The sequence below is a fragment of the Neolamprologus brichardi genome, chromosome 14, assembly GCF_056152115.1.
Source record: "Neolamprologus brichardi isolate AB-2024 chromosome 14, ASM5615211v1, whole genome shotgun sequence".
Lineage (NCBI taxonomy): Eukaryota > Metazoa > Chordata > Actinopteri > Cichliformes > Cichlidae > Neolamprologus > Neolamprologus brichardi.
Window position 1 is genome coordinate 1,412,147 of NC_142117.1, and position 23,940 is coordinate 1,436,086.

The following is a 23,940-nucleotide window of genomic DNA, read 5'->3' on the forward strand; positions in this document are numbered from 1 at the left end:
AATTACACAAGATTTATAATTAGCATTAACTAGCTTAGTAGCTTACATAGCATATTAGCGTATTAGCATATTAGCGTATTAGCATAGGATAACATTAGCATAGCCACGAGGGAACAAATGCACACAATAGCAGCTGACATACACAACATCATGTAAACAGAACCCACCTTCTGGCATTCACACACAGCAATAAACCAAAACCCACGAGATACTGGTGAGAAGACACAAGGAAGAATGCTGGCTATCAGCAGCTACAAAGGCAGACTAGCAGCACACGGCACAGAGTGGTGCATTCAAGGCGCGTCAGCATAGATATGGTGAGTTCAATGACGTAGGACATATCAATTTCCACAGCGCAAACAATATCTATAAACAAACCACAACACTTCAACCAAGCAAATAACGTGTAAACAGTGGGCTTTCTAACACAGCCGCCCCCGACTGTCTGCACAGACAGTCGAATCCAAGGTAGAAAGGTCACTCAGGTGGATCCTTATCATCTTCAAGCATAGGGAGTGAGACCAAGCGGGCTACTGGTCGAATATACGTTCGATCTTTGACCTTAACAGCAGCAGTCCGGATGCGTCCATCAGCTCCAGGGTAAGTAGTCGTTACCTTACCAACAGGCCATAAAGCTCTTGGGAGCTGAGGGTCAACTATGAGCACCACTTGGTCCAGTTTGAGGCACTCCGCATCCTTCTGCCACTTCTGTCTCTCTTGCAAGTTAGTCAGGTAGTGACGGATGAATCGGGACCAGAAATGGTCGACAAGAACTTGACTATGTCTCCATCTGCGACTCCCGATAAGGTTACTGGGATCGTAAACCACTTGAGGGAGTGATGCATCATAGCGTCCCATCAGCAGGATGTTAGGTGTGATGGGGTCTGGATCTGCTACGTCTGATGAGACGTAGCCAAGAGGTTTAGCATTCACGATGCCTTCCACTTCCACAAGGACCGTACGAAGCACAGTTTCAGGGACCGTCTGCTCCTTGAGTACAACCTTAAGAGCAGTTTTCACGGACCTGACCTCTCTCTCCCAGGTGCCACCGAAGTGAGGAGCACTGGGGGGGTTGAAACGGAAAGCAATCTGCTGCTCTGCCAAACGCTCCTTCAACTGAGGCGCCATGGTCTCAAAGGCCTCATTGAGCTCTCGGGCTCCACCGACAAAATTTGTCCCGTTGTCACACAGGAGCTCAAAGGGTTTGCCTCTTCTGGCAATAAAGCGCCTTAACGACATCAGAAAGGAGTCAGTCTCAAGACTCTCGAGGAGGTCTAGATGCACACAACGGGTCGTCATGCACTTGAAGACTATGCCCCAACGCTTCTCTGTTCGACGTCCAATTTTCACAGTAAAGGGTCCAAAACAATCGACTCCAGTCGAGTAAAAGGGTGGTTTATACAAACGCAGACGAGCTGGTGGCAGATCTGCCATCTTTGGGATGGAAGGATTGGCACGCCAAGCCTGACACTGCCTGCAGTCCCTCTGATACTGTCTGACTGCTTCCCTCCCCCGAAGGATCCAGAACCGGCGACGTAGTTCAGCCAACACTCTTTCTGGTCCAGGATGAAGGAGGGTCTCATCAAAATCCTGGATGATGAGCTTAGTCAGAGGATGTTTTGGGTCCAGTATGATCGGGTGGATGGTGTCTAGCTCCAGCTGCTCAACTCTCCGTAACCTTCCACCAACTCTGATGAATTCCGTATCCTTATCATATTCGGGTGATAAGGAGTTCAAACGGCTGTTGGTTGGCAATGGTCTGCCAGACCTGAGTGCCTTGGCCTCCTCTGGGAATGACTCTGACTGGGCCTTCATCAGGAGGAGTTTCTCAGCTTTGATGTAATCGTCTGCTTCACTGTGCGAACTTGAGTTTGGGTCAGCCGCCCCATGTAGGGACCGCACTGTTGTCTTCATGAGATCCTTCCAGGTGGAGAATATGCTGATTTCAGGAAGTTGAGGGCAGGAGTCAACCCTAACCTGTCCACAGAAATATGATTTCTTCAGCTCACCATCCTCTGGCTCTGGATATGCTGGTGGGCTGGTCGGCCAATGATCCTCGGATCGACATAAAAACTCAGGGCCTTGGTGCCACCGGTGTGGTCGTGACAGCTCCTTCAAGGTCTTGCCCCGGGTAATGTCATCAGCAGGGTTATTCGCGCTATCCACATATCTCCAGGTGCTCCCATCTGTAAGACTCTGGATCTCTGCCACCCGCGTGCCCACAAAAACTTTATAGCTGCAAGATTCTGACTTGATCCAGTGGAGAACGGTAGTAGAGTCCGACCAGAGAATAACCTTCCGAATGGGCAGCGTGAGCTCAGCTTGAAGGAGACCAGCTAGTTGTGCACCAGTGAGAGCGGCACTTAGCTCCAACCGTGGCATGGACAACTGTTTCTTTGGAGCCACTCTGGATCTAGCCATTACAAAGGCAACATAGACTTCCCTCTGAGCAGTTTCTGTCCGCAGGTAAGCGACAGACCCATATGCTCTCTCGGAAGCGTCGCAAAAGATGTGAAGGTCTCTGCTCGAAGCAGACGAATCAGCAGACGCTGGTGCATAACATCTGGGGATTTCCATTTGGATAAGATCAGGAATCTCCCTTTCCCAGGCAAGCCATCTGTCACGAAGGCTAGGTGGCTGGATCGGGTCGTCCCAGCCGAGCTGCTCCTTCCAAAGATCCTGTACCAGAATCTTGGCCCGCGTGGTGAACGGCACTATATAACCTAGCAGATCATACTGACACGCAAGTGTTTTGTAGACGTTTCTCAGTGTGGGTTCAGTTCTCTCCCCCAGTCGATGTCTGTATTTGAAGGAGTCACGAAGGCAATCCCATGTCAATCCCAGAGTTGGCTCCCACAGGTCCGTGCTAGATTGAGAGAGCCATAGGTCACTACTCTCAGATCTGACATTGGATGGAAGATGCTCAATGACAACAGGAATGTTGCTGGCCCATTGACGTATCTCAAAGCCCCCGGTGTGAAGCAGCTGGCGCAGACTGTCGACTAGGGCCTTAGCTTCCTCTTGGGAGTGGGTGCTGCGGAGGCAGTTATCCACGTAGAATGACTGCTCTACACAATTGACGAGGTCATGATTGGAACTACAAGTGTCCCGGACGTGCTGCTGCAATGCATAGATGGCACAGCAAGGACTGCATGTAGTGCCAAATGGTAGCACTTGCCATTCATAGATCTTCGGCTCTTCATTCCTCTTCATGTCCCGCCAGAGGAAGCGCAGCACTGGTTTGTCTTCTGGCAACAGGCGTATCTGGTGGAACATACCTTTGATGTCGCCACTCACAGCAACTGGATACTGTCGAAACCGAAGAAGAACTCCTAGCAAAGATGGACCTAAGGCAGGTCCAGGGAGGAGAATAGAGTTGAGGGACTTCCCTTCGTACTGGAAAGAACAGTTAAAGACGATCCTGTCCTTGTTATTGTGTCGCACCATGTGGTGAGGTATGAACCAGGATTCTGCAGTGGTTCTAGCTATCTCATGTGGCACCACAGCTACATAGCCCAAATTCTCTAGCTTCTGAATCTCCTGACAATATACTTCGGCACGTTGTGGGTCTTTGACAAGTCTCCTCTCTGTACTGCGCAGACTTGGCAAGACTGCTTCCATAGGAGCTTGAAGCGTGGCGGAGTTGGCGCGACGAAGCAGTGGTGTGGCATACCTCTGTGTCCCATCAACAGTGACCCTGATGGTGGATGTCTGGAGTAGGTTCAGAGCTTGCTGATCTTGCTTCGATCGGGTTACCTGCTTCTCGCTCACATAAGGCAGCGTATCAATCTGCCAGAGACGCTCAACATTCCTGAAAAGCTCACTGGTTGGCACAACGGTTGTTGTGAACAGGCACTGCTGCTCAGTTGCAGGAGTCTGGTCGATACTGATGGGACCTTGGAGCGACCAACCAAGCTTCGTATGGACAGCGATGGGTCCCCCTGTCGGGCCCAGATGAACTGGTGCTGTAGGTGCCAGGAGATGAGGCATGTCAGAGCCAATAAGCAGCAGAGGTTGAACATGGTCTACCAAAGGCAGAGGTAAGTCACGCAGGTGTTCATAGCGGCGTTGGAGAATCCTCACCGGATAGGAATGTTCTGAGAGACCAAGGGCCTCGGCGGTGAATGCCTTTTGTATATGATACTTCTCCCCAGGTTTGTAGGGGGAAGACACTTGGAAGGAGACTGAGGCGCCATGAAGCTGCACTACCTCTTGGTGGACAGTCCGCAGGGTAAGCGTCTCAGGCTCTGAGCTGAGGTTTAAGCGTCGAACAGCTTGTGGTAAAATGATGCTTCGTTCTGAGCCATCATCAAGTATTGCATGAGTCTCCAATGTTTGGTCCCTGTTGTACAGCAAGACCTTTACAACCTTCAGCATCACCTTGGGGGAACGGTTTGGCCTATCCAAGTACACTGTTGTAGTCGGAGCAGTCATCATGAGCACACTCTTCTGGATCTGCTGGACAGCATCATGCAATACAGTCAGGTGTTGCTCTCTGCAGGTATTACAAGGTCGTTTGAGGGTGCAAACCTCTGGCTGGTGAGTTCTTCCACATTTCCAGCACCGCTGTTCATCAGTTAACCACCTCACCATCTGGTCGGTGGTCAGTTTTTTAAAGTCTACACAAGCGTTCAGGAAATGTTCCTTATTCTCGCAGCGCGGACAGTATGGTTTTGGTCTGGATGAGGACTTTGGTCGGAAAGAACTCCCTTCTGCGCTGGGGTTTTCCCGGGAAGTCAGGAAGAAGGCTGTAGATTTCTCCTTTGGTGTATGGGGAAGACGCTGGTCTTTCTTTGTCGGCTTATAAGCTTCAGGACTATAGAGTGAAGCAGCTCTACCTGCGATGCGCTTCACTTGGGATTTCATCTGCAGCCAGGAACTCAGATCAGGCAGGGTATAGGTTTGGTCAGTACCTGTCCGAAGAATGCCTTGGTTCAGGCAATGCTCTACAAACCCATCGCGATAACTGGGTGGCATCTTACTCAGTAGTCGGTCGACATGAGACCCACATCTTAGCTCAAAGCCGTTCTGGCCCTCCAGTGTCCTAAGCATTCCTACTAGAGATTGGATAGACAAGGCAAATGCATCAAAGGCTTCTGCGTCGCCGAATTTGATAGCTGGAGCATTCAGAATTGTGCCCAATTCACTTTGGACGAGCTGACGGGGTTGCCCATACTTGCCCTGCAGGGCGTGCATGGCCATGGTGTACGGCGTTGGGTCGTGCATGTATGCCTTAGCTAGCTGGATTGCACTAGGTAGCCGTAGGTGCCCAAGCAGCACTTGATATTTATACTGCTCATTCAGGTGTGGATGACTGTTCAACAGGTTGTCAAGGGCCATTTTCAATAAGGCAAAGTCACTTTCACGGCCACTCTCAAAGGAGGGAATCATAGGTTTGGGAATGCCATAACCTGTGGCGAGGAAAGGGTACGCATTAGCTGTCGGTAGTTGATGTAGCTCGGACGTAGTCCGGGTGGGAGTGCAAGATGACTCTGCTTTGGCAGGGTTGGTGCAGGCTGCACGAGCGTACTGCGATGGCTGAACTGAGAATGGAGTAGATGCCTGGTAAGAGGTATCAGGTGCAAGGGTAGTAGACCGAGGTCCAGCTGGAACAGTTGGGTGCAGCACTTGGGGCATGCATTGAGAATGCAGTGGATGCGAGGCCATGGTTACTGGAGGTGGAGCTACCACGGGCGCTGGAGGCTGAGTCACGGTAAGTGTTGAGGGTGGAGCACCTAGCGGTAGAGGAGGCTGACCCACAGGACCGACTGAAGGTAGAGCTGCATGGGAGCTCGAATTACTATTCTCCGATGGGCATGGTGAGACTCTGGAACCACTGGGTTCGTGTGCTTTCTCTTTAAGGAGAGAAGTAACCATCTTGGCTATCTCCAACTCGTTTACCCTCTTCTTTAGCTGTCGTCGCCTCTCCAGCTGTCTGTTCAGCGATTCTTGGGTTCTAATGGCTTCTTCTTGTAGCTGCTGGGCCTCTCTGGCTTGAGCTTGAAGTCGTTGACATTCATATTCGACTTGTTGATCCTCTTCTAGGTGCTGTTGGAATTCCTCAAGTTCCATCTGCTTTACTCGCTCTTCGAGCTGGGCTGTTTCCAGGTCTGATAATGCATGGGAAGGGAATCTGCTTGTCGACGAGCGTGATGCCCTTGTGGACCTGGAGCTGGAGCTCTTGTGGGATGAGCGTGTTTTACCACTATGTGAACACTGGGAAGCAGTAGCCAGTTGCGTGGTTTGAGTTTGTCCCTCAAGAGGGAGTGTTGAAACCTCATAATCGGTCAGGTAAGCAGGTGGCCGTCGCTCTCTCTGTGAAACACGTGGGGGTGCTGAGTCAGCCTGGACATCTGTCTGTTCCATACCTTAATCAGTACTCTACTCCGGCTCGAAGGACCATAAAATGGAGAGAATGTTGTCTCCGGGAGTTTAGCTGATTTGATTTAGAGCGGCAAGGTATGGTGGGTGTGTTCCGGTTAAAGAACACGGAGGCAGCTTCCAAGTTTAGGAGATTTATTCAGCTGTGGTCTGTAGTAATGATACATAAAGCAACTATCAGTACAGCACACATAAAATATTCAACATGTCTAGACATTATTCTAGCACAGAGATAGCACAAGGAACTGTATTCAACACTCACATCTATAACAACTTCAACAATTACACAAGATTTATAATTAGCATTAACTAGCTTAGTAGCTTACATAGCATATTAGCGTATTAGCATATTAGCGTATTAGCATAGGATAACATTAGCATAGCCACGAGGGAACAAATGCACACAATAGCAGCTGACATACACAACATCATGTAAACAGAACCCACCTTCTGGCATTCACACACAGCAATAAACCAAAACCCACGAGATACTGGTGAGAAGACACAAGGAAGAATGCTGGCTATCAGCAGCTACAAAGGCAGACTAGCAGCACACGGCACAGAGTGGTGCATTCAAGGCGCGTCAGCATAGATATGGTGAGTTCAATGACGTAGGACATATCAATTTCCACAGCGCAAACAATATCTATAAACAAACCACAACACTTCAACCAAGCAAATAACGTGTAAACAGTGGGCTTTCTAACATACATATATATATATATATATATATATATATATATATATATATAGCAGCTGGATAGCGTAGTGGTTAAACTACACGACTTTGGAGCAGAGGATCGCAAGTTCGTTTCCTGCCTGGGGCGTCTGTATCCAGTAAGGGTCCTAAGGCTAGACCCCCTATGCTAAGCGAGCCTACCACAGACATGAGCGAGACAGATAAATATGAAGGCATGCCGGCTCGGACGTCGCCCGGATCAACAAGGTCCGTGTCAGGTGTTAAGGAACCAGGGCACCCTGACGAGAAGTGGGCTACTGGAATGATACTACGCAAGGCGGAAGGGGCTACATGAATAGGATGAGGGACCTATGGATTCTTCGATACCCAACATCCACAATGACGGCAAAACAACTAGTAGCTCAGTGTTCCAACATTCGAAAGAAGGGACTGCTTTCACAGCTAGAGAGTGACGAGGTACAACATAAATGCTACGGCAAGGAGGAGTCAGGACGCCAGATCAGGGGGGGAGATATCATGAACAGGGTCTCCAGTATGAAGAGTTGGACAGCACCAGGGCCTGACATGGTTCACGCCTACTGGCTAAAGAAGCTGACTGCACTCCACGAGCGTCTGGCAGCACAAATGAACCAGCTGCTAGTTAACAAACACCTGGAATGGCTAACCCAAGGTCGGACGGTCCTAGACCCCAAGAAGGGACCAGTCCCCTCGAACTGACCAATAACCTGCCTCAGTACTACATGGAAGCTCCTGTCAGGCATCATATCGGCTAAGATGAACAGGCACATGGGTCAATACATGAGCGGGGCAAGAATTGGCAAGAATACCAGAGGTGCAAAACACCAGCTACTGGTAGACAGAACAGTCAGCAAGACCAGACTAGGCAACCTGTGCACTGCCTGCCTGGATTGATTACAAGAAGGCCTATGACTCAATGCCCCCACAGCTGGATACTAGAATGCCTAGAATTGTACAAGATGGGACCCTAAGAGCCTTCATCAGGAACTCAATGGCGTACAACACTAGAGGCCAACTCCAAGCCCATAGCACAAGTCACCATCAAGTGCGGGATCTACCAAGGAGATGCTCTGTCCCCACTGCTGTTCTGCATAGGCCTGAACCCCCTCAGTGAGATCATTAACAAGACTGGCTACGGATACCGACTACGGAACGGAGCAGTTGTCAGCCACCTCCTGTACATGGATGACATCAAGCTGTATGCCAAGAGTGAACGAGACATCGATTCACTGATCCACACTACCAGGCTATACAGCTATGACATTGGAATGTCGTTCGGGCTGGAGAAGTGTAGTCAGATGGTAACAAAGAGAGGGAAGGTAGTCAGAACTGAGGGGATTGAACTACCAGAAGGCAACATTGCAGACGTAGAGGACAGTTACAAGTACCTGGGGATCCCGCAGGCGAATGGGAACCATGAAGAGGCCGCTAGGAAAGCTGCAACCACCAAGTACCTGCAGAGGGTCAGGCAAGTCCTGAGAAGTCAGTTGAACGGTAAGAACAAGATCCGGGCCATCAACACGTACGCCCTGCCCGTGATCAGGTACCCTGCTGGGGTAATAGGCTGGCCAAAGGAGGAGATAGAAGCCACTGACATAAAGACAAGAAAGCTCCTTACCATGCATGGAGGGTTTCACCCCAAGTCCAGCACCCTGAGGCTGTACGCTAAGCGGAAGGAAGGGGGTCGGGGACTGGTGAGTGTCAGCACCACAGTCCAGGATGAGACAACAAACATCCAAGAATACATCACGAAGATGGCCCCAACTGACAGTGTGCTCAGTGAATACCTCAGGCAGCAGAAACCCAAGAAAGAGGAGGGAGACGAGGAACCATCATGGAAGGACAGGCCCCTGCACGGTATGTACCACCGGCAGACAGAGGAGGTGGCTGATATCCAGAAATCCTACCAGTGGCTGGACAAAGCTGGACTGAAAGATAGCACAGAGGCACTAATCATGGCAGCACAAGAACAAGCTCTGAGTACAAGATCCATAGAGGCTGGGGTCTATCACACCAGGCAAGACCCCAGGTGCAGGCTGTGTAAAGATGCCCCAGAGACAATCCAGCACATAACAGCAGGGTGCAAGATGCTAGCAGGCAAGGCATACATGGAACGCCATAACCAAGTGGCCGGCATAGTGTACAGGAACATCTGTGCCGAGTATAACCTGGAAGTCCCGAGGTCAAAATGGGAAATGCCCCCAAGGGTGGTGGAGAATGACCGAGCTAAGATCCTGTGGGACTTCCAGATACAGACGGACAAAATGGTGGTGGCTAACCAACCGGACATAGTGGTAGTAGACAAACAGAAGAAGACGGCCGTAGTGATCGATGTAGCGGTTCCGAATGACAGCAATATCAGGAAGAAGGAACACGAGAAGCTGGAGAAATACCAAGGAATCAGACAAGAGCTTGAGAGGATGTGGAGGGTGAAGGTATTGGTGGTCCCCGTGGTAATCGGAGAACTAGGTGCGGTGACTCCCAAGCTAGGCGAGTGGCTCCCGCAGATCCTGGGAATAACATCGGAGATCTCTGTCCAGAAGAGCGCAGTCCTGGGAACAGCTAAGATACTGCGCAGGACCCTCAAGCTCACAGGCCTCTGGTAGAGGACCCGAGCTTGAAGGATAAACCGCCCGCAGGGGCGTGCTGGGTGTTTTTATATATATATATATATATATATATAAATATATATATATATATATATATATATATATATATATATATATATACACACACATATGAGGCTTTAAAACCAAGTTAACGCTGAAAGTGGCCAACAGCAATGTTTTAATGTTCTTCGTTATTAAACATTCGCACATAAATAAGTGACGTCATATTCAGTACTTACTTTGGACGGTTCACTCTTCGGCCGCTCCCTTCTGCCATATTTTGCGGCAAAATTATCCACACCCACCGCCGCGCTATGATTTGTGGGATATATGGGACCACGAAGCGTGCACCGGACCACGCTTGATATTTGGGGAAATCGACGGCGCATTTGGAGTATGCATTTGAAGTACACTTCGGATTGGGACAGCCGTCGTTGCGTGGCGGTGACGTAATCACACTCAAAATGCGTACTTCAAGCGTGCAGACACGTGTGGACATGTGGTTGCACGCTAGTGCATGAGGAGGGACGGATTTTATGTTTTACCTCTCCAGACACCTTTCTTTTGCAACGTTATGGGTTGTACGAACACTGTGCTATGTTTGTAAACACTATGTTTGTTAAGCTGCAGCCGTTCAACCGGGCTTATATGGTTGACAAAGAGAAGGTGTATTAAAGGAAACACTGTGGAATTCCCAATGCCAGTGTGAGCACTGCTATCAGTGAGCTTAACGACAGCCGTTAGCATCATTTCAGTGTTTCAGTCATAAAAACACTTCCTGTCTCTGTGGTGGTTACACTGACATCATGCAGTTTGTGCTTTGACCTCCAGAGGGCGACAAATCAGCACAGACAGAGAGCTCCATTCAAACTTTGCTGCCATCAGTAATAATTCTTCAAATATAATCATCAGTGTTTGAGCAGCTATGATATCAGGGACAATCTAGACATGTGTGACAATACAGAACATGTCACATGACAGAGCTGATCTGAGATCAGTGTGTTCACACCTGCAGGTACAACAAGGTTTCATGTCTCCACACGTCAGCATGTGAACTTTACTCTGACTCAGTCTGAGCAGTCAGACCGCATATTTTTAAAGTTAACACATCAGCACACACAGAGCTGAGCCCCTCCCACCTGTGCTGAGTTTCAGGTGGAGCCCCGCCTCCTTCCAGGAAGCAGCTCACCTGTGTGTCCGTGTTTAGTGTCCAGGTGTGGAGTGGAGCTTGTTGTTGTTGATGTGTGAAGAAACTGTAAGTTTGCTTTGTTTCCTCCTTTAACAGTTTGTCTTTAGGAACTTTACTGTTTGTTCAGCTCATGTTCGATTTCTTCACACAACAAACTGTGTGTGTTTGTATTTCCGGTCTCTCCATTAAAGTCAGTGTGTAATGTTTTCCTGGCTAACATCAGCTGTGTGCAGCTTAGTTCCAGCACAAATCTGCCGCTCCATAGTTCACGGTAACGGACTCACAGCTGGACCAACGAGGCCGAGTGTGTCCGCCACTCTGAGCTACGTTCGTGTTTGTGTACTTGTAGTTTGTACTTTGTGAGTTCACTCAGAGCCCACAGAGGACGCAGCGTACGTGATGACGTCACAGCCCTTTACCTCCTTTACTGTCACTGTGATTAATATTTACACACCACACGAGACACCTGACAGCATGTTAACGCTAAGCTAAAGCTAAGCTAACGCTAAGCTAGCCAAGAACCCAGAGTGACGTTAAAGCTGAGTAAACACTGACCCCAGACCAGCACCGTGATAAAGTGAGCTGCTGCTGCTGAACCTGAACAGGTAACAAAGTGATGAGCAGTCAGGCTGCAGGTTTCTACCTGTTCATGTTTCTACAGTAGAATCACTTTGAAGTGTCTTTGTGCTGTTTCATCTTTGATTTGTGTTCATAAACACTCAGAGAAAGATCACGTGACCTGATCAGGATCTGTGTTGGTGTGTGGGGCTGTACCTCAGCTTTAGATTATGGTGATTATGAGACAGTGTTTCAGCTCATTTTACACAGTAACATGATGGTGATTATGAGACAGTGTTTCAGCTCATTTTACACAGTAACATGAAAGTACTGTTATGAGGAGTAATGAAGTAACATACTCCATTACTTTTAATTAAAGTGTTCTGTGTAATATGTGTAATAATGACTTTTTTGAGTAACTTCATCTCTGTCAATAACAACATTCATACGTGGAATAAAAACACATCAGTGGATCATTGCTGGAGCTGCCTGGACTTCAGTCTTCAGGATCTCAACCAACAGCATCAACATGCTGCTCCAGATGTTTGTGCTCCAGATGTTTGTGCTCCAGATGTTTGTGCTCCAGATGTCTGTGCTCCAGATGTCTGTGATCCAGATATTTGTGCTCCACATGTTTGTGCTCCACATGTCTGTGCTCCACATGTCTGTGCTCCACATGTTTGTGCTCCACATGTCTGTGCTCCACATGTTTGTGCTCCACATGTCTGTGCTCCAGATGTCTGTGCTCCACATGTTTGTGCTCCACATGTCTGTGCTCCACATGTTTGTGCTCCACATGTCTGTGCTCCACATGTTTGTGCTCCAGATGTTTGTGCTCCACATGTTTGTGCTCCACATGTCTGTGCTCCACATGTTTGTGCTCCACATGTCTGTGCTCCACATGTTTGTGCTCCACATGTCTGTGCTCCACATGTTTGTGCTCCACATGTCTGTGCTCCACATGTCTGTGCTCCACATGTCTGTGCTCCACATGTCTGTGCTCCACATGTTTGTGCTCCAGATGTCTGTGCTCCACATGTCTGTGCTCCAGATATCTGTGCTCCACATGTTTGTGCTCCTGGTGATCAGACTCGCAGTTTCATCCTTGAAATAAGTGTTTATATTGTTGTTATATTGTTGACCCACCATTGATCATGTGTCTCATCACATGATCAATGGTGGGTCAGCGACATGCTTTCTTTCCGTCTCAGGTTTAAATATCTGGGACTCTCCACCGTTTGGTTTTAAAACTGAAGAAGCTTCTCGGATGAAACGTCTTCCAGAAACTTAAAGAAGTCTCTATTTTCTTTCTAAGCTCCTTAGATCACATGACCTGGATGACTGAACCTACAGACATATTGACCTGGTTTCTAGGTTACATGACAGGTCAGAGGTCAGCGACTGTAACTCAGTTACTCCTGTTAATGTGAACTCACTGAGTGTTTGTGGTTTACCTCTCAGACTGACTGAAGATGATGATGGAGGAAGAGGAGGACAGAGCAGAGTCTGCAGGGTCCAGCTGTCCGTCTGTGAGGAGTGACCGGTCCAAAGATCAAAATCCAGACTTCAGTGCTGAACCTGGACCAACGAGGTCAGAGAGCTGAACACACTGAGTTACAGAAATAATTCTGCACTGACATTATAATCAGTGTTGATTCTGGTTGATTGTCTGACTGTGTTTGTGAGCTGAGAGGAAATGAAAATGAATTTGTAACAAAAATCAGTTTTGTCCAGTTTTCCTGTAAAAAGCTGAACTCTAATCTAAGAGGACTGTTACTGACAGGAAACAGCTGCATTATCTGCAGTCTGTGTGATCACAGCTGCTTCAATCATGTTTGTGTCTGCAGAGGTCAGAGGTCACAGTCTGCAGGGTCCAGCTGTCCGTCTGTGAGGAGTGACCGGTCCAAAGATCAACCTCCAGCCTTCAGTGCTGAACCTGGACCAACGAGGTCAGAGAGCTGTGATGACTCCTTTACATGTTTGTGTTTCCTGGATAAATATGACCTGAAACATCCTCAGATTGTTACAAAGATTCATTAAAAAGAAAACAATGAAAGAGAAAAGATCCAAATGTTAGACTTGGTCATTTGCTGTTTGAGGACAGTGATGCTCATATCTGTGGGGAAAGTGTGACCTGAGTGGGTTCATGTTTGTCTTTAAAGAACAGAGCTGCTCTGATTCTCTTTGTGTCTGATCTGTTAAACAGTCTGAGAGGTCACACAGAGACCCAGCAGCTAAAGCCTGGATCATACTGGCTGCTGTTAATGAGACTCCATCAGGACAACACTGAGCCACAGTGGTGTTCATGGAAATCAATCAATAAATTCAACTTTACACTGTATTACCAAAGTACTGACTCGTCTGCCTTCACACACATGTAAACTTGAGTGACATCATATTCTGAGTCCACAGCATTCAATATGATGTCAGCCAAGAGTTCAACATATAACAGCTTAAACTGTTCTAAAAAGGTTTTTTCACAGGTTTAAAAGTGTTTACGGGAATTTTTAACGGTTCTTTCAGAAGCACATACGTGAGGTTAGACACAGGAAGCAGCAACACTGACTGAACACAGCTTTTAGAGGCTAAATTCACATTTTAATAATGAAAGTGGCTTCATGTGTGTGTGTGTGTGTCCATGGTTCCTCCACAGAGTGGACCAGCAGAGCTCAGAGGTTCCCAGTGGTCAGTCTGCCCAGCAGCATCAAACACAGCTGGACTCCATGTTTATGGTCTGTACATGTATAACAACTACTTTATTATTAATATGAATAATAATACATTTATTTATAGGTCCCTTTCAGAACACCAAGGACTCTGTGGACTAAATGACCAAAAGAAACAAACTTTGAAATCAGACGGTGCAAATGTGATCACAGGGAAACGTTTTAAACATCGAGGCTTTAAACAAAAACCAAAGTGAAACAGTTTGTAGTCGAGATCAGTGGGAATGAAGCTGAATTACTGTTTCTTCAATAACTTTGAGAAATAAATGACCAATATGATGGAAATTAGTAGCATTAGCACTTACTAATGATGTGAGTCGACACTCTGCTGTATTGAGACGACCACATTAGGTGGTCCTCAACTGTAATGGAAACCAATGGCTCCAGTCGATCTGAGCAGCTACTAATAGAAACGGGGCCATAGATGTGTTTGTGCTTAATAACAGTGAATCACAGGATTTTTACATTACAGTTAAAATCTCATGTTGTTTGCTAAAGTGTGCAGTTCAGGGTGTGTTACTAAAACTGTTGTTTGCTCACTTTCCAAAGACCCAGCCCCCATAAAAAGCAGCCAAACAGCTCTAAGAGTTACACACACACGCATATCTATCAAGTTTACTCTGGTCTAATATACTTGGATTTAGCTTGAAGAATGTTCCTGTACGAGGACTGAAAATGATTTAAAAAGCAGCCAATGTCCAAAGAACAACTTTGACACACCTTCATAAAGCCTGCAGAGCAAAAGAAAAACTAGCTGAAAGTCTGGCTGCTCTTATGAAAAGTACAGAGAAATTATGGGTCGTTCAACACTTGTGCACAATATAAGAGTTTAAATAAATCTAAAGAGTAACTCAAAATCCTACAATCATACTGAGAAAATCATCTACAGCTAACTATCCAAGTGGATTTGTTTAAGACAGCTCCATCTGCTGGTGGCCCTCTGCAGGTGCATGAAAGGGGCGTGTTTATAGTGAAAGTAGTAGAGAAAGTAAACCCCATGGGAAGGAGGGAGGACTCTCAGCAGCTTCCAGCTCATATTCAGACATTTGACTTCTCACTGAAAGCAGCTAGTTTGAGTGTCTGTACCTTAATTAGAAGAGATAACATGGCCATAGTAATTAGAGTTGATTGGGCAATGCTGTCCTTGTAATGTACTTTATGATTTTTATACATCTGTTTGTGGACAAGTCCCAGTTTTTCTGTAGAGCCTCTCAAGTTGGTGACAGCAGTCAAAGTTCACGTGTAAACCAGAGCAACAAATCAGGTCCAAATGTGTTGTTCACAGTGAGTGGGATCATCAGTATGTTGCTATGTTAACATCCTGCAGCAGGATGTGTTTGGTCAGCTGGTTCACATTTCCTCAGGACCTTCTTGATGTGATGTTCTTCTGCTTCCCTGGCTGCTGTGTCTGTGGGGATGGCGTTTGTTCTGTGTTGTAGCGTCCTGATGACGCCCAGTTTGTGCTCCAGTGGATGATGAGAGTCAAACCTTAAATACTGATCTGTATGCGTAAACAGAGTGAACCTTTAAGACCAGTTGTCTGTATGATCAACTCTGTCACCTATAACATCTTCAAGTTTCTGGCTTCGATCATCAAGCTGTTGATAGTTCAGCTCTGAACACCAGTGAAATGTTTCTCCCACTGAAATCGCTGCATTCATATGAACAGAATCAACGTTTTGGGACCGTGGAGTTGTGGAGAATGTCTCAGTTAATCAGATAAAGTCAAACTTATAATTGGTGAAGAGATCGTGGATGATATGCCCCTTGATCGTAAAGAAGTGGATGTTGTGTAGACTGAAGTTCAGAGTGGTGGTTCATTCATAAAGTATTCTGTTCCAGCTGCTGGAGGACAACATCATCACTTTTGTGAAGAACGAGCTGAAGAAGATCCAGAAGGCTCTGAATCCAAATAAGCCCCAGTGCTTGGAGTTTCAGAGGGAGGATGATGAGCAGAGGAGCAGCAGAGAGGCATTTGTGAAGATCGCAGTGGACTTCCTGAGGAGAATGAAGCAGGAGGAGCTGGCTGACCGTCTGCAGAGACGTAAGAGGATTTCTTACTTAAGGTTTTAAGCTGTTAGATAAATGAGACACTCATGACACCAGTGTGTTCAGTCATTTCTCAGTGGGTCAGAAAATGTCATCAGCGTTTTGTAAAATATATTTGTTGAAGTTGTATTTTTATTATTATTATTCAGAACTTCCAGCTGCAGTTTGTCATCGTAACCTTAAATCTGCACTGAAGAAGAAGTTCCAGTGTGTGTTTGAGGGCATCGCTAAAGCAGGAAACCTAACCCTTCTGAATCAGATCTACACAGAGCTCTACATCACAGAGGGAGGGACTGCAGAGGTCAATGATGAACATGAGGTCAGACAGATTGAAACAGTATCCAGGAAACCAGACAGACCAGAAACAACCATCAGACAAGAAGACATCTTTAAACTCCCACCTGGAAGAGATGAACCAATCAGAACAGTGCTGACAAAGGGAGTGGCTGGCATTGGGAAAACAGTCTTAACACAGAAATACACCCTGGACTGGGCTGAAGACAAAGCCAACCAGGACATCCAGTTCATGTTTCCATTCACTTTCAGAGAGCTGAATGTGCTGAAAGAGGAAAAGTTCAGCTTGGTGGGACTTGTTCATCACTTCTTTACTGAAACCAAAGAAGCAGGAATCTGCAGCTTTGAAGACTTCCAGGTTGTGTTCATCTTTGATGGTCTGGATGAGTGTCGACTTCCTCTGGAGTTCTACAAAACTACAATCCTAACTGACCCTAGAAAGTCCACCTCAGTGGATGTGCTGCTGACAAACCTCATCAGGGGGAAACTGCTTCCCTCTGCTCGCCTCTGGATAACCACACGACCTGCAGCAGCCAATCAGATCCCTCCTGACTGTGTTGGCATGGTGACAGAGGTCAGAGGGTTCACTGACCCACAGAAGGAGGAGTACTTCATGAAGAGATTCAAAGATGAGGAGCAGGCCAGCAGGATCATCTCCCACATCAAGAAAGCTCGAAGCCTCCACATCATGTGCCACATCCCAGTCTTCTGCTGGATCACTGCTACAGTTCTGGAGGATGTGCTGGAAACCAGAGAGGGAGGACAGCTGCCCAAGACCCTGACTGAGATGTACATCCACTTCCTGGTGGTTCAGGCCAAAGTGAAGAAGGTCAAGTATGATGGAGGAGCTGAGACAGATCCACACTGGAGTCCAGAGAGCAGGGAGATGATGGAGTCTCTGGGAAAACTGGCTTTTGATCAGCTGCAGAAAGGAAACCTGATCTTCTATGAATCAGACCTGACAGAGTGTGGCATCGATATCAGAGCAGCCTCAATGTACTCAGGAGTGTTCACACAGATCTTTAAAGAGGAGAGAGGACTGTACCAGGACAAGGTGTTCTGCTTCATCCACCTGAGTGTTCAGGAGTTTCTGGCTGCTCTTCATGTCCATCTGACCTTCATCAACTCTGGACTCAATCTGCTGGAAGAACAACAATCAACCTCCACATGGTCTAAATTATTTAACAAACTAAAACTCCAATCACTTCACCAGACTGCTGTGAACAAGGCCTTACAGAGTCCAAATGGACACCTGGACTTGTTCCTCCGCTTCCTCCTGGGTCTTTCACTGCAGACCAATCAGACTCTCCTACGAGGTCTGCTGACACAGACAGGAAGTAGCTCACAGACCAATCAGGAAAAAGTTCAGTACATCAAGGAGAAGCTCAGTGAGAATCTGTCTGCAGAGAAAAGCATCAATCTGTTCCACTGTCTGAATGAACTGAATGATCGTTCTCTAGTGGAGGAGATCCAACAGTCCCTGAGATCAGGAAGTCTCTCCACAGATAAACTGTCTCCTGCTCAGTGGTCAGCTCTGGTCTTCATCTTACTGTCATCAGAAAAAGATCTGGATGTGTTTGACCTGCAGAAATACTCTGCTTCAGAGGAGGCTCTTCTGAGGCTGCTGCCAGTGGTCAAAGCCTCCAACAAAGCTCTGTGAGTAAACATGTGATCAGGCTTTTATTTATAACATAAACAGTGTAATGTGTGATGGACCCTTAAAAACTTAAACATATTTTTTTACATGATCATCAGCACTAAATACAGTATATTATAGTTAATGTTTGATAGCAGCAGTAAATGTCAGAGTGTCTTAAACATATCTGGGTGTCAGCTTTTATCAAAGTCATGTCCAGAATCATCCTGTAAGTAAAATTTATTTATACAGCAGCTTTCACAGGTCAAAAACCACAAAGTGCTTTAAAATAGAAACAGGCAATAAAAAACACAGAAGATAAAAACATTAAACAGCAAACACTGAACATCATACAGCCTAAACTAGTTAAAGGCCACTCTGAATACTAGAGTCTGAATAAATGAGTTAGTGGGACCAGTAAAAGCCTTTGACTGGAAGATCTCAGATGTGAGAAGAGCTGTAGGATTTTAGAAAGTCAGAAATATAGACTGGGACTAAAAGTAAGGACTAAATCTTTAAATAATGCCTAAAATGAACTGGTTACCAGTGTGAAGAGATTAAACTGGAGTAATGTCCAGTCTATTTCATGTGCTGGTTAAAAGCCTCGCAGCATGATTCTGTACTGACTGAAGACGTTCAAAGACTGTGATGGACCCATAGGTGATCAACTCCCTCATTCCTCCTCTGGTCTTATTGCTCTGCATCAGTGCACTGCTCAGCTGAAGATGAGTTCACTTCTATATGTTACAATCTGCCTCACCAGTACAGTTCCAAGGATCTGCAGCTGCTGAATCAATTATATTCCTCGTGTTTCTTCTGGTTTCCTGTTGTTAGATCTGCATGCTTGATTGTTTTTCAATCTCTCCTATGTCGTGCACTTTGATTTCCGACTGTACACAGTCTGTGAACCATGACAATTTGTGACAGAATGCAATGATCAGTGAGGACCCGGAGGACACTGACATTTACACTGTGCAGAATGAGACTTGAGACTTTATCTCACTGCTTTGTGGACGACTGATGGAGGGACTAATCACTATATCTGCTTTAATTGAAATAATGTCCATGAAAATTTCACTGGTTCAGTCTCCCAGAATCTCTCAATCATATCTTGACCTTTTCCTAGAGTAACTAACCCTCACTCACCAGGATATGAGCCAGCCTTCCCTCTCATTGCTACATACTTAGTCTTGCCTATCACCTGTTCACAGAATGAGTCATCACTTGTTTTTGTTTAGCATTTAATGAGCAAGTTCCAGGTCTTTATATTTACACAGGGAACATTTTTAAACTAAAACGTTTTTTAGCCATAAATAGTAATGCACACTGGCATTTGTCTTTCTTTCAAAGGTTCAACACAAGAAGTGATTTTAATTAATCACAAACAGTTTGTTATCAAATGACAATTTTTCAGATTATGTTTTTATTTTGTTTTTGTTTTTTAGGTTGAGTGTCCCTGACCTCTCAGACAGAGGCTGTGAAGCTCTGTCCTCTGATTTCAGCTCCCAGTCCTCTAGTCTGAGAGAGCTGGACTTAAGTAACAACAACCTACAGGATCCAGCAGTGGAGTTTCTGTCTGCAGGACTGAGAAGTCCACACTGTAAACTGAATACTCTGAGGTGAGATCAAGTTATGTTGTGCTTTTCATCAGTTGACAGAATTAACCAATAAGAAGCCACTAAATGGGAAAAAAGTCAGTTAAACTTCTGTAATAGTTTTATGTTAGTGTCATCCATTTGTTGACTCTTAGTAAAAAAAAACAGGATTTATTGCAAAATCTAAAAACTCTTTTGTGCACCCTCATTGCAATTTAATAACAGTGTTTGTTTAATGTTTATCTGTCATTTTTCAGACTGAGTCACTGTAAGCTCTCAGAGAGAGGCTATGAAGCGCTGTCCTCAGCTCTCAGCTCCCAGTCCTCTAGTCTGAGACAGCTGGACCTGAGTAACTCTGACCTGCAGGATTCAAGAATGAAGCTTCTGTCTGCTGGAGTGAAGAGTCCATGCTGTAAAATGGAAACTCTCAGGTCAGGATTTAAAATGTTCCACTGATGATCATGTTAAACCTGATTTCTATTACTGCAGAAACAGTCAATTGATTTTAAAAAAGTCTGAATGTAGAAATTAGCGTCTGGGGTTTTTAGTGATATTTGTTGACTTTCTGTCTTTCATTTGCAATGAAATGTCCCGTCTGTTCCTCTGAGTCCAAATTCTTTATTTTAGCAGTGCTTCATCCACCAAACCTTCTAGTTCGATTCCTGTATTCTGAAGGTTTTTACAGAGCTGTTTGTTCAGAAATCAGAATTTGATTTTCAGATCAATTTAGTAATAAAAATATGATCAATTGATTATTTCTGACTGAAAAGATGAAATATATATTTGGTCATAGTGATATGACTCATTGCCTCACTTAAACATAAAATGTAAACAAAAATACAAAACAATAGATTAATACAAAACAGAATTTGACTGTTGAGCTTAAAGTGAGTTTGAGTGTTATTCACTTCCTGTTTTATTTTGGTAGTTATCATCTCTGGTTTTTACTTTTACTTCCTCCCCCGACATTGTCTACATTAGTTTCAGCTGTAGAAGATTTTATTGACTGTTTGATTTGTCACTTTTTTTTAAACTATAATTGTTGACTTATAAACTATTGCTAAAATGTATTTTCATTAAAATACCAAATAATTTATTACTTTATCATCTAATTAGATTATAATTCTGTAAATAGGGGTGATAGTGTGGTCTATGTGGGTTGTCTTCAGGTACTCTTCCTCCCACAGTCCAAGAACATGCATGCAAGGTTAACTGGAGATGTGTGATTGTGAGCATAAATTGTCTGTCTCTGTCTAGCTCTGTGTTTACCTGGCTACATCACCATGGTTACTGATGCTGAACCTATAACCTTGTCTGGATCAGGTTATGTTCAGAGTTTGTGTTTAAAATCAACTGAAGTGCCTCATTTTCACTGATTCTTTCATTTACAGAAAGCTTTAAGTGTGATATAGATTCAGTCATATCTGACTAATGTCAGTGAAAGAGGCCCAGCTGTAAAGTCACAGCAGTCACACTGTATGTGTCTCATTGTCACTGGAGTTTAGGCTCCATGCATTCAGCTGGTGCTGCAGAAAAAGTAGAAATCTTCCTGTTTGGTTCTGCTGCTGAGTCTCTTTTACAAAGATGGAACTGCAGCTAATCCTGCTCATGTAGCCAGTTAGTAAAAACTCAAGTCACTGTCAGACACAGCAGACATTTACTGATAATCTCACTGTGTCAGCCGGTGATCAGCTGATCGCCAGCTGATCACGGGGCCGGGTTTAAAAGGGAGACGCCACCCACCTGTTCGCCGCTCAGACATCGTTCTCCTCATGTCAGAAGCTCCAACTCTTTGCCGACGTCAGTGTCCTTCCGATTCAGCAACCGTGAGTGTTTTCCCTCTCGATTCTTTTTCTGTAACGCCAGTCCGAAGCCACGCTTCGTGCACTGACCGTTACTAGATTAACTGCGTGTCTGTTCCTACCCATCGCTAGCCTTCCCCGCGTTTGGGTCTAACCAGCACGCCACACGGGCACGCCGAATTACCGTGCGTAGTCCGCCCGTTCGTGACACACTGTATGTGGTCTTTTAGCACCTCCTAGTTGTGAACATCTGGAGTGGTGTTAGTCTGGGTGACGAGTGTAACTGTTGAGTGAGAAAGACTGTGGTCGTGTCCAAATTCATGGGCTGCATCCTCCTGAGGACCCGGCCTTCGCGGTCTACGTGGGCCGGGTCCTCAGAAGGTCAGGTAGGCCGGAAGTAAACGGCCATGGAATTGGACGGTCTAGCCTTCTGATTGGTGTCACCGCTGTCTCGGTGGAGTTTAATAAACTCTGCTCTCTGCTCCTTGCTATCTAAAATATAACAGGACTCTGGCGTAAATTGTTGACCATCTCACACTTCTGTTTAATCAGTTTTTTGTTTGACGTTTATTCAGTTGTGTAAAAACCAAGGAGGAACCCACCCGGGGAATAAATAAAGTTTTATTTTATCTAATCTAATCTAATGACTTTAATCTCAGCCAAACCGATTTACTCACGAACAAATAAAACACTGAAAAAAGCCAAACAATAGCATTTTTAGGTTGTCTAAGTGACTTATATCTTACTTTTAACCTGATTAGCGAAATTCCGCGGTGATCTGAAAATAATGTGCAGGGAGTTGTGTCGTTCTCGGCGGCTTCAGTAACCCTGGAGCTCTCGGCTAGCTATCGAGCTGGTGGGTAACAGACGTCTCCGAAAACGTCAAAGCACTTTTGCAAATATGCGATATCTTGATAAACCGAGCAGATATTTGAAGTTTACACACTCACATTCTCGCCTGAAAATATGTTAAAAGTTTTGTGACCGAGGAAGATTAGTAAGAGTAATTTTATATCTTAGTAGCGGTCGCCATTACCAGAAACTGGAGTTTGGCTGGGCTGCAATATGAATTCTGGGATATGGTGGGCCTCAAAGGACACACCCGACCCATCCTTCAAATTTGGGGAAAAGGAGGACGCATTTGTCGGCTGCATTCGGAGGAGTCCATGAATTTGGACAGCCTTTGGTGCATCGCTGTGACGTTATCGGTCAACAACTGTGTCCTCAGGAGGATGCAGCCCATGAATTTGGACACACCGAGCCTGCGTGCTGGTAGCACCTTAGCCACAGCTCGGGTGTGGAGGAGAAGCTGAAAAAGAAGGTTTTCTAGTTTGTAAGCAGGAAAAAAACTGAGAGGACTAAGTTAAAGAGAGGCTGGAGAGTAACACAGGGCAGCAATGAATGCTGTTCACACAGTTTAGACAGTTTAGCATCAAATGTTCGAGTGAGTTAGCTCCCAGCTAACTAGCAGAGCAGCTAACTAGCAAACCAGCTAACTAGCAAACCAGCTAACTGCACCCACAAGCTGCGACTGCGTCTTTCTGACAAGAGCGTCAGACACTCAGACTGGTTTTCTTTGTGGATGATGATTTATTCTCACACTGATCCTTCATGATGATGCTGCCATCCACCCACTGCTCCTAGCAGTGTTGCCAACTCCTCAGTAAGGAAAATTGCTATTGGCTGTCCTAAAAGTTGCTGGAAGTCGCTAAATGACATCATCGCCTAATTTGGATAAATGGTCATGCTAATGTAATTGTAACGTACATTGTAGGAGAGAAAAATAACATTGTGGAAGCGACATAACGTGAGTAACAAAATGTCCTGGAATGCATTTAAATAAATAAATCATAGTTCTGTCTGTAACTATTACAACACTTTCACCACATTTGTTAACAATTCTCTCAACAAATGTGTTTTTCCTCGTTCTTTGTTATCCAGCTGAGACTTTGGGTATAAATGTGTCATAAACAGGAGAAAGCAGTGCAGGTTCAATGTAATCAAACCTCAGACTGAGTTCAAAATCATCACCTGTCCCTGATACCACATCAGCACCAGAACCATGATGTGTTTACTCACATTTAAAAAGGTGGAGGTCAGTGTGAATGGACTGTTGTCATTGGTCTGAATGTGCCTCTATAAACATGTGCTCTTCATTATTGACGTTTTCCTAATGAACAGAAAATGAGACTTAATAAAATCCTTCTGACTGTTGTTGGAGCAGGTTTGGTCCTGGGTTTGAGTCCCCCACTGTACCACAGGGGCTTCTAGCCTTGTTTCACAGTGTGTAGAACAACAAATAAAACCAAATCACAAAAAGCTTCAAGTCAAAAACGCATCAAACTTTGAGGGTTTTTCCCAAGGATGAGGAAGCAGACTCGGC

General features: G+C 45.6%; 1 protein-coding gene across 3 annotated transcripts in view; it reads left to right on the forward strand.

Annotated features, from left to right (window-relative positions):
• The window catches only part of LOC148098680 (protein NLRC3-like), a 321,437-nt gene that overhangs the window by 288,052 nt on the left and 9,445 nt on the right, over positions 1-23,940 (forward strand). Inside the window, exons 1-3 of one of the 3 annotated variants that reach the window (XM_087850564.1) lie at positions 16,128-16,225; positions 16,380-18,180; positions 20,013-20,186. The exons of 1 other annotated variant lie outside the window; for it this stretch is intronic. In XM_087850564.1, the coding sequence (XP_087706690.1) occupies positions 16,189-16,225; positions 16,380-18,180; positions 20,013-20,186 (2,012 nt within the window). In that variant the 5' untranslated portion in view covers positions 16,128-16,188. Of the gene's footprint in view, positions 1-16,127; positions 16,226-16,379; positions 18,181-20,012; positions 20,187-23,940 lie in introns of those variants that run through there. One more of the 3 variants, XM_087850558.1, reaches the window with a different exon arrangement.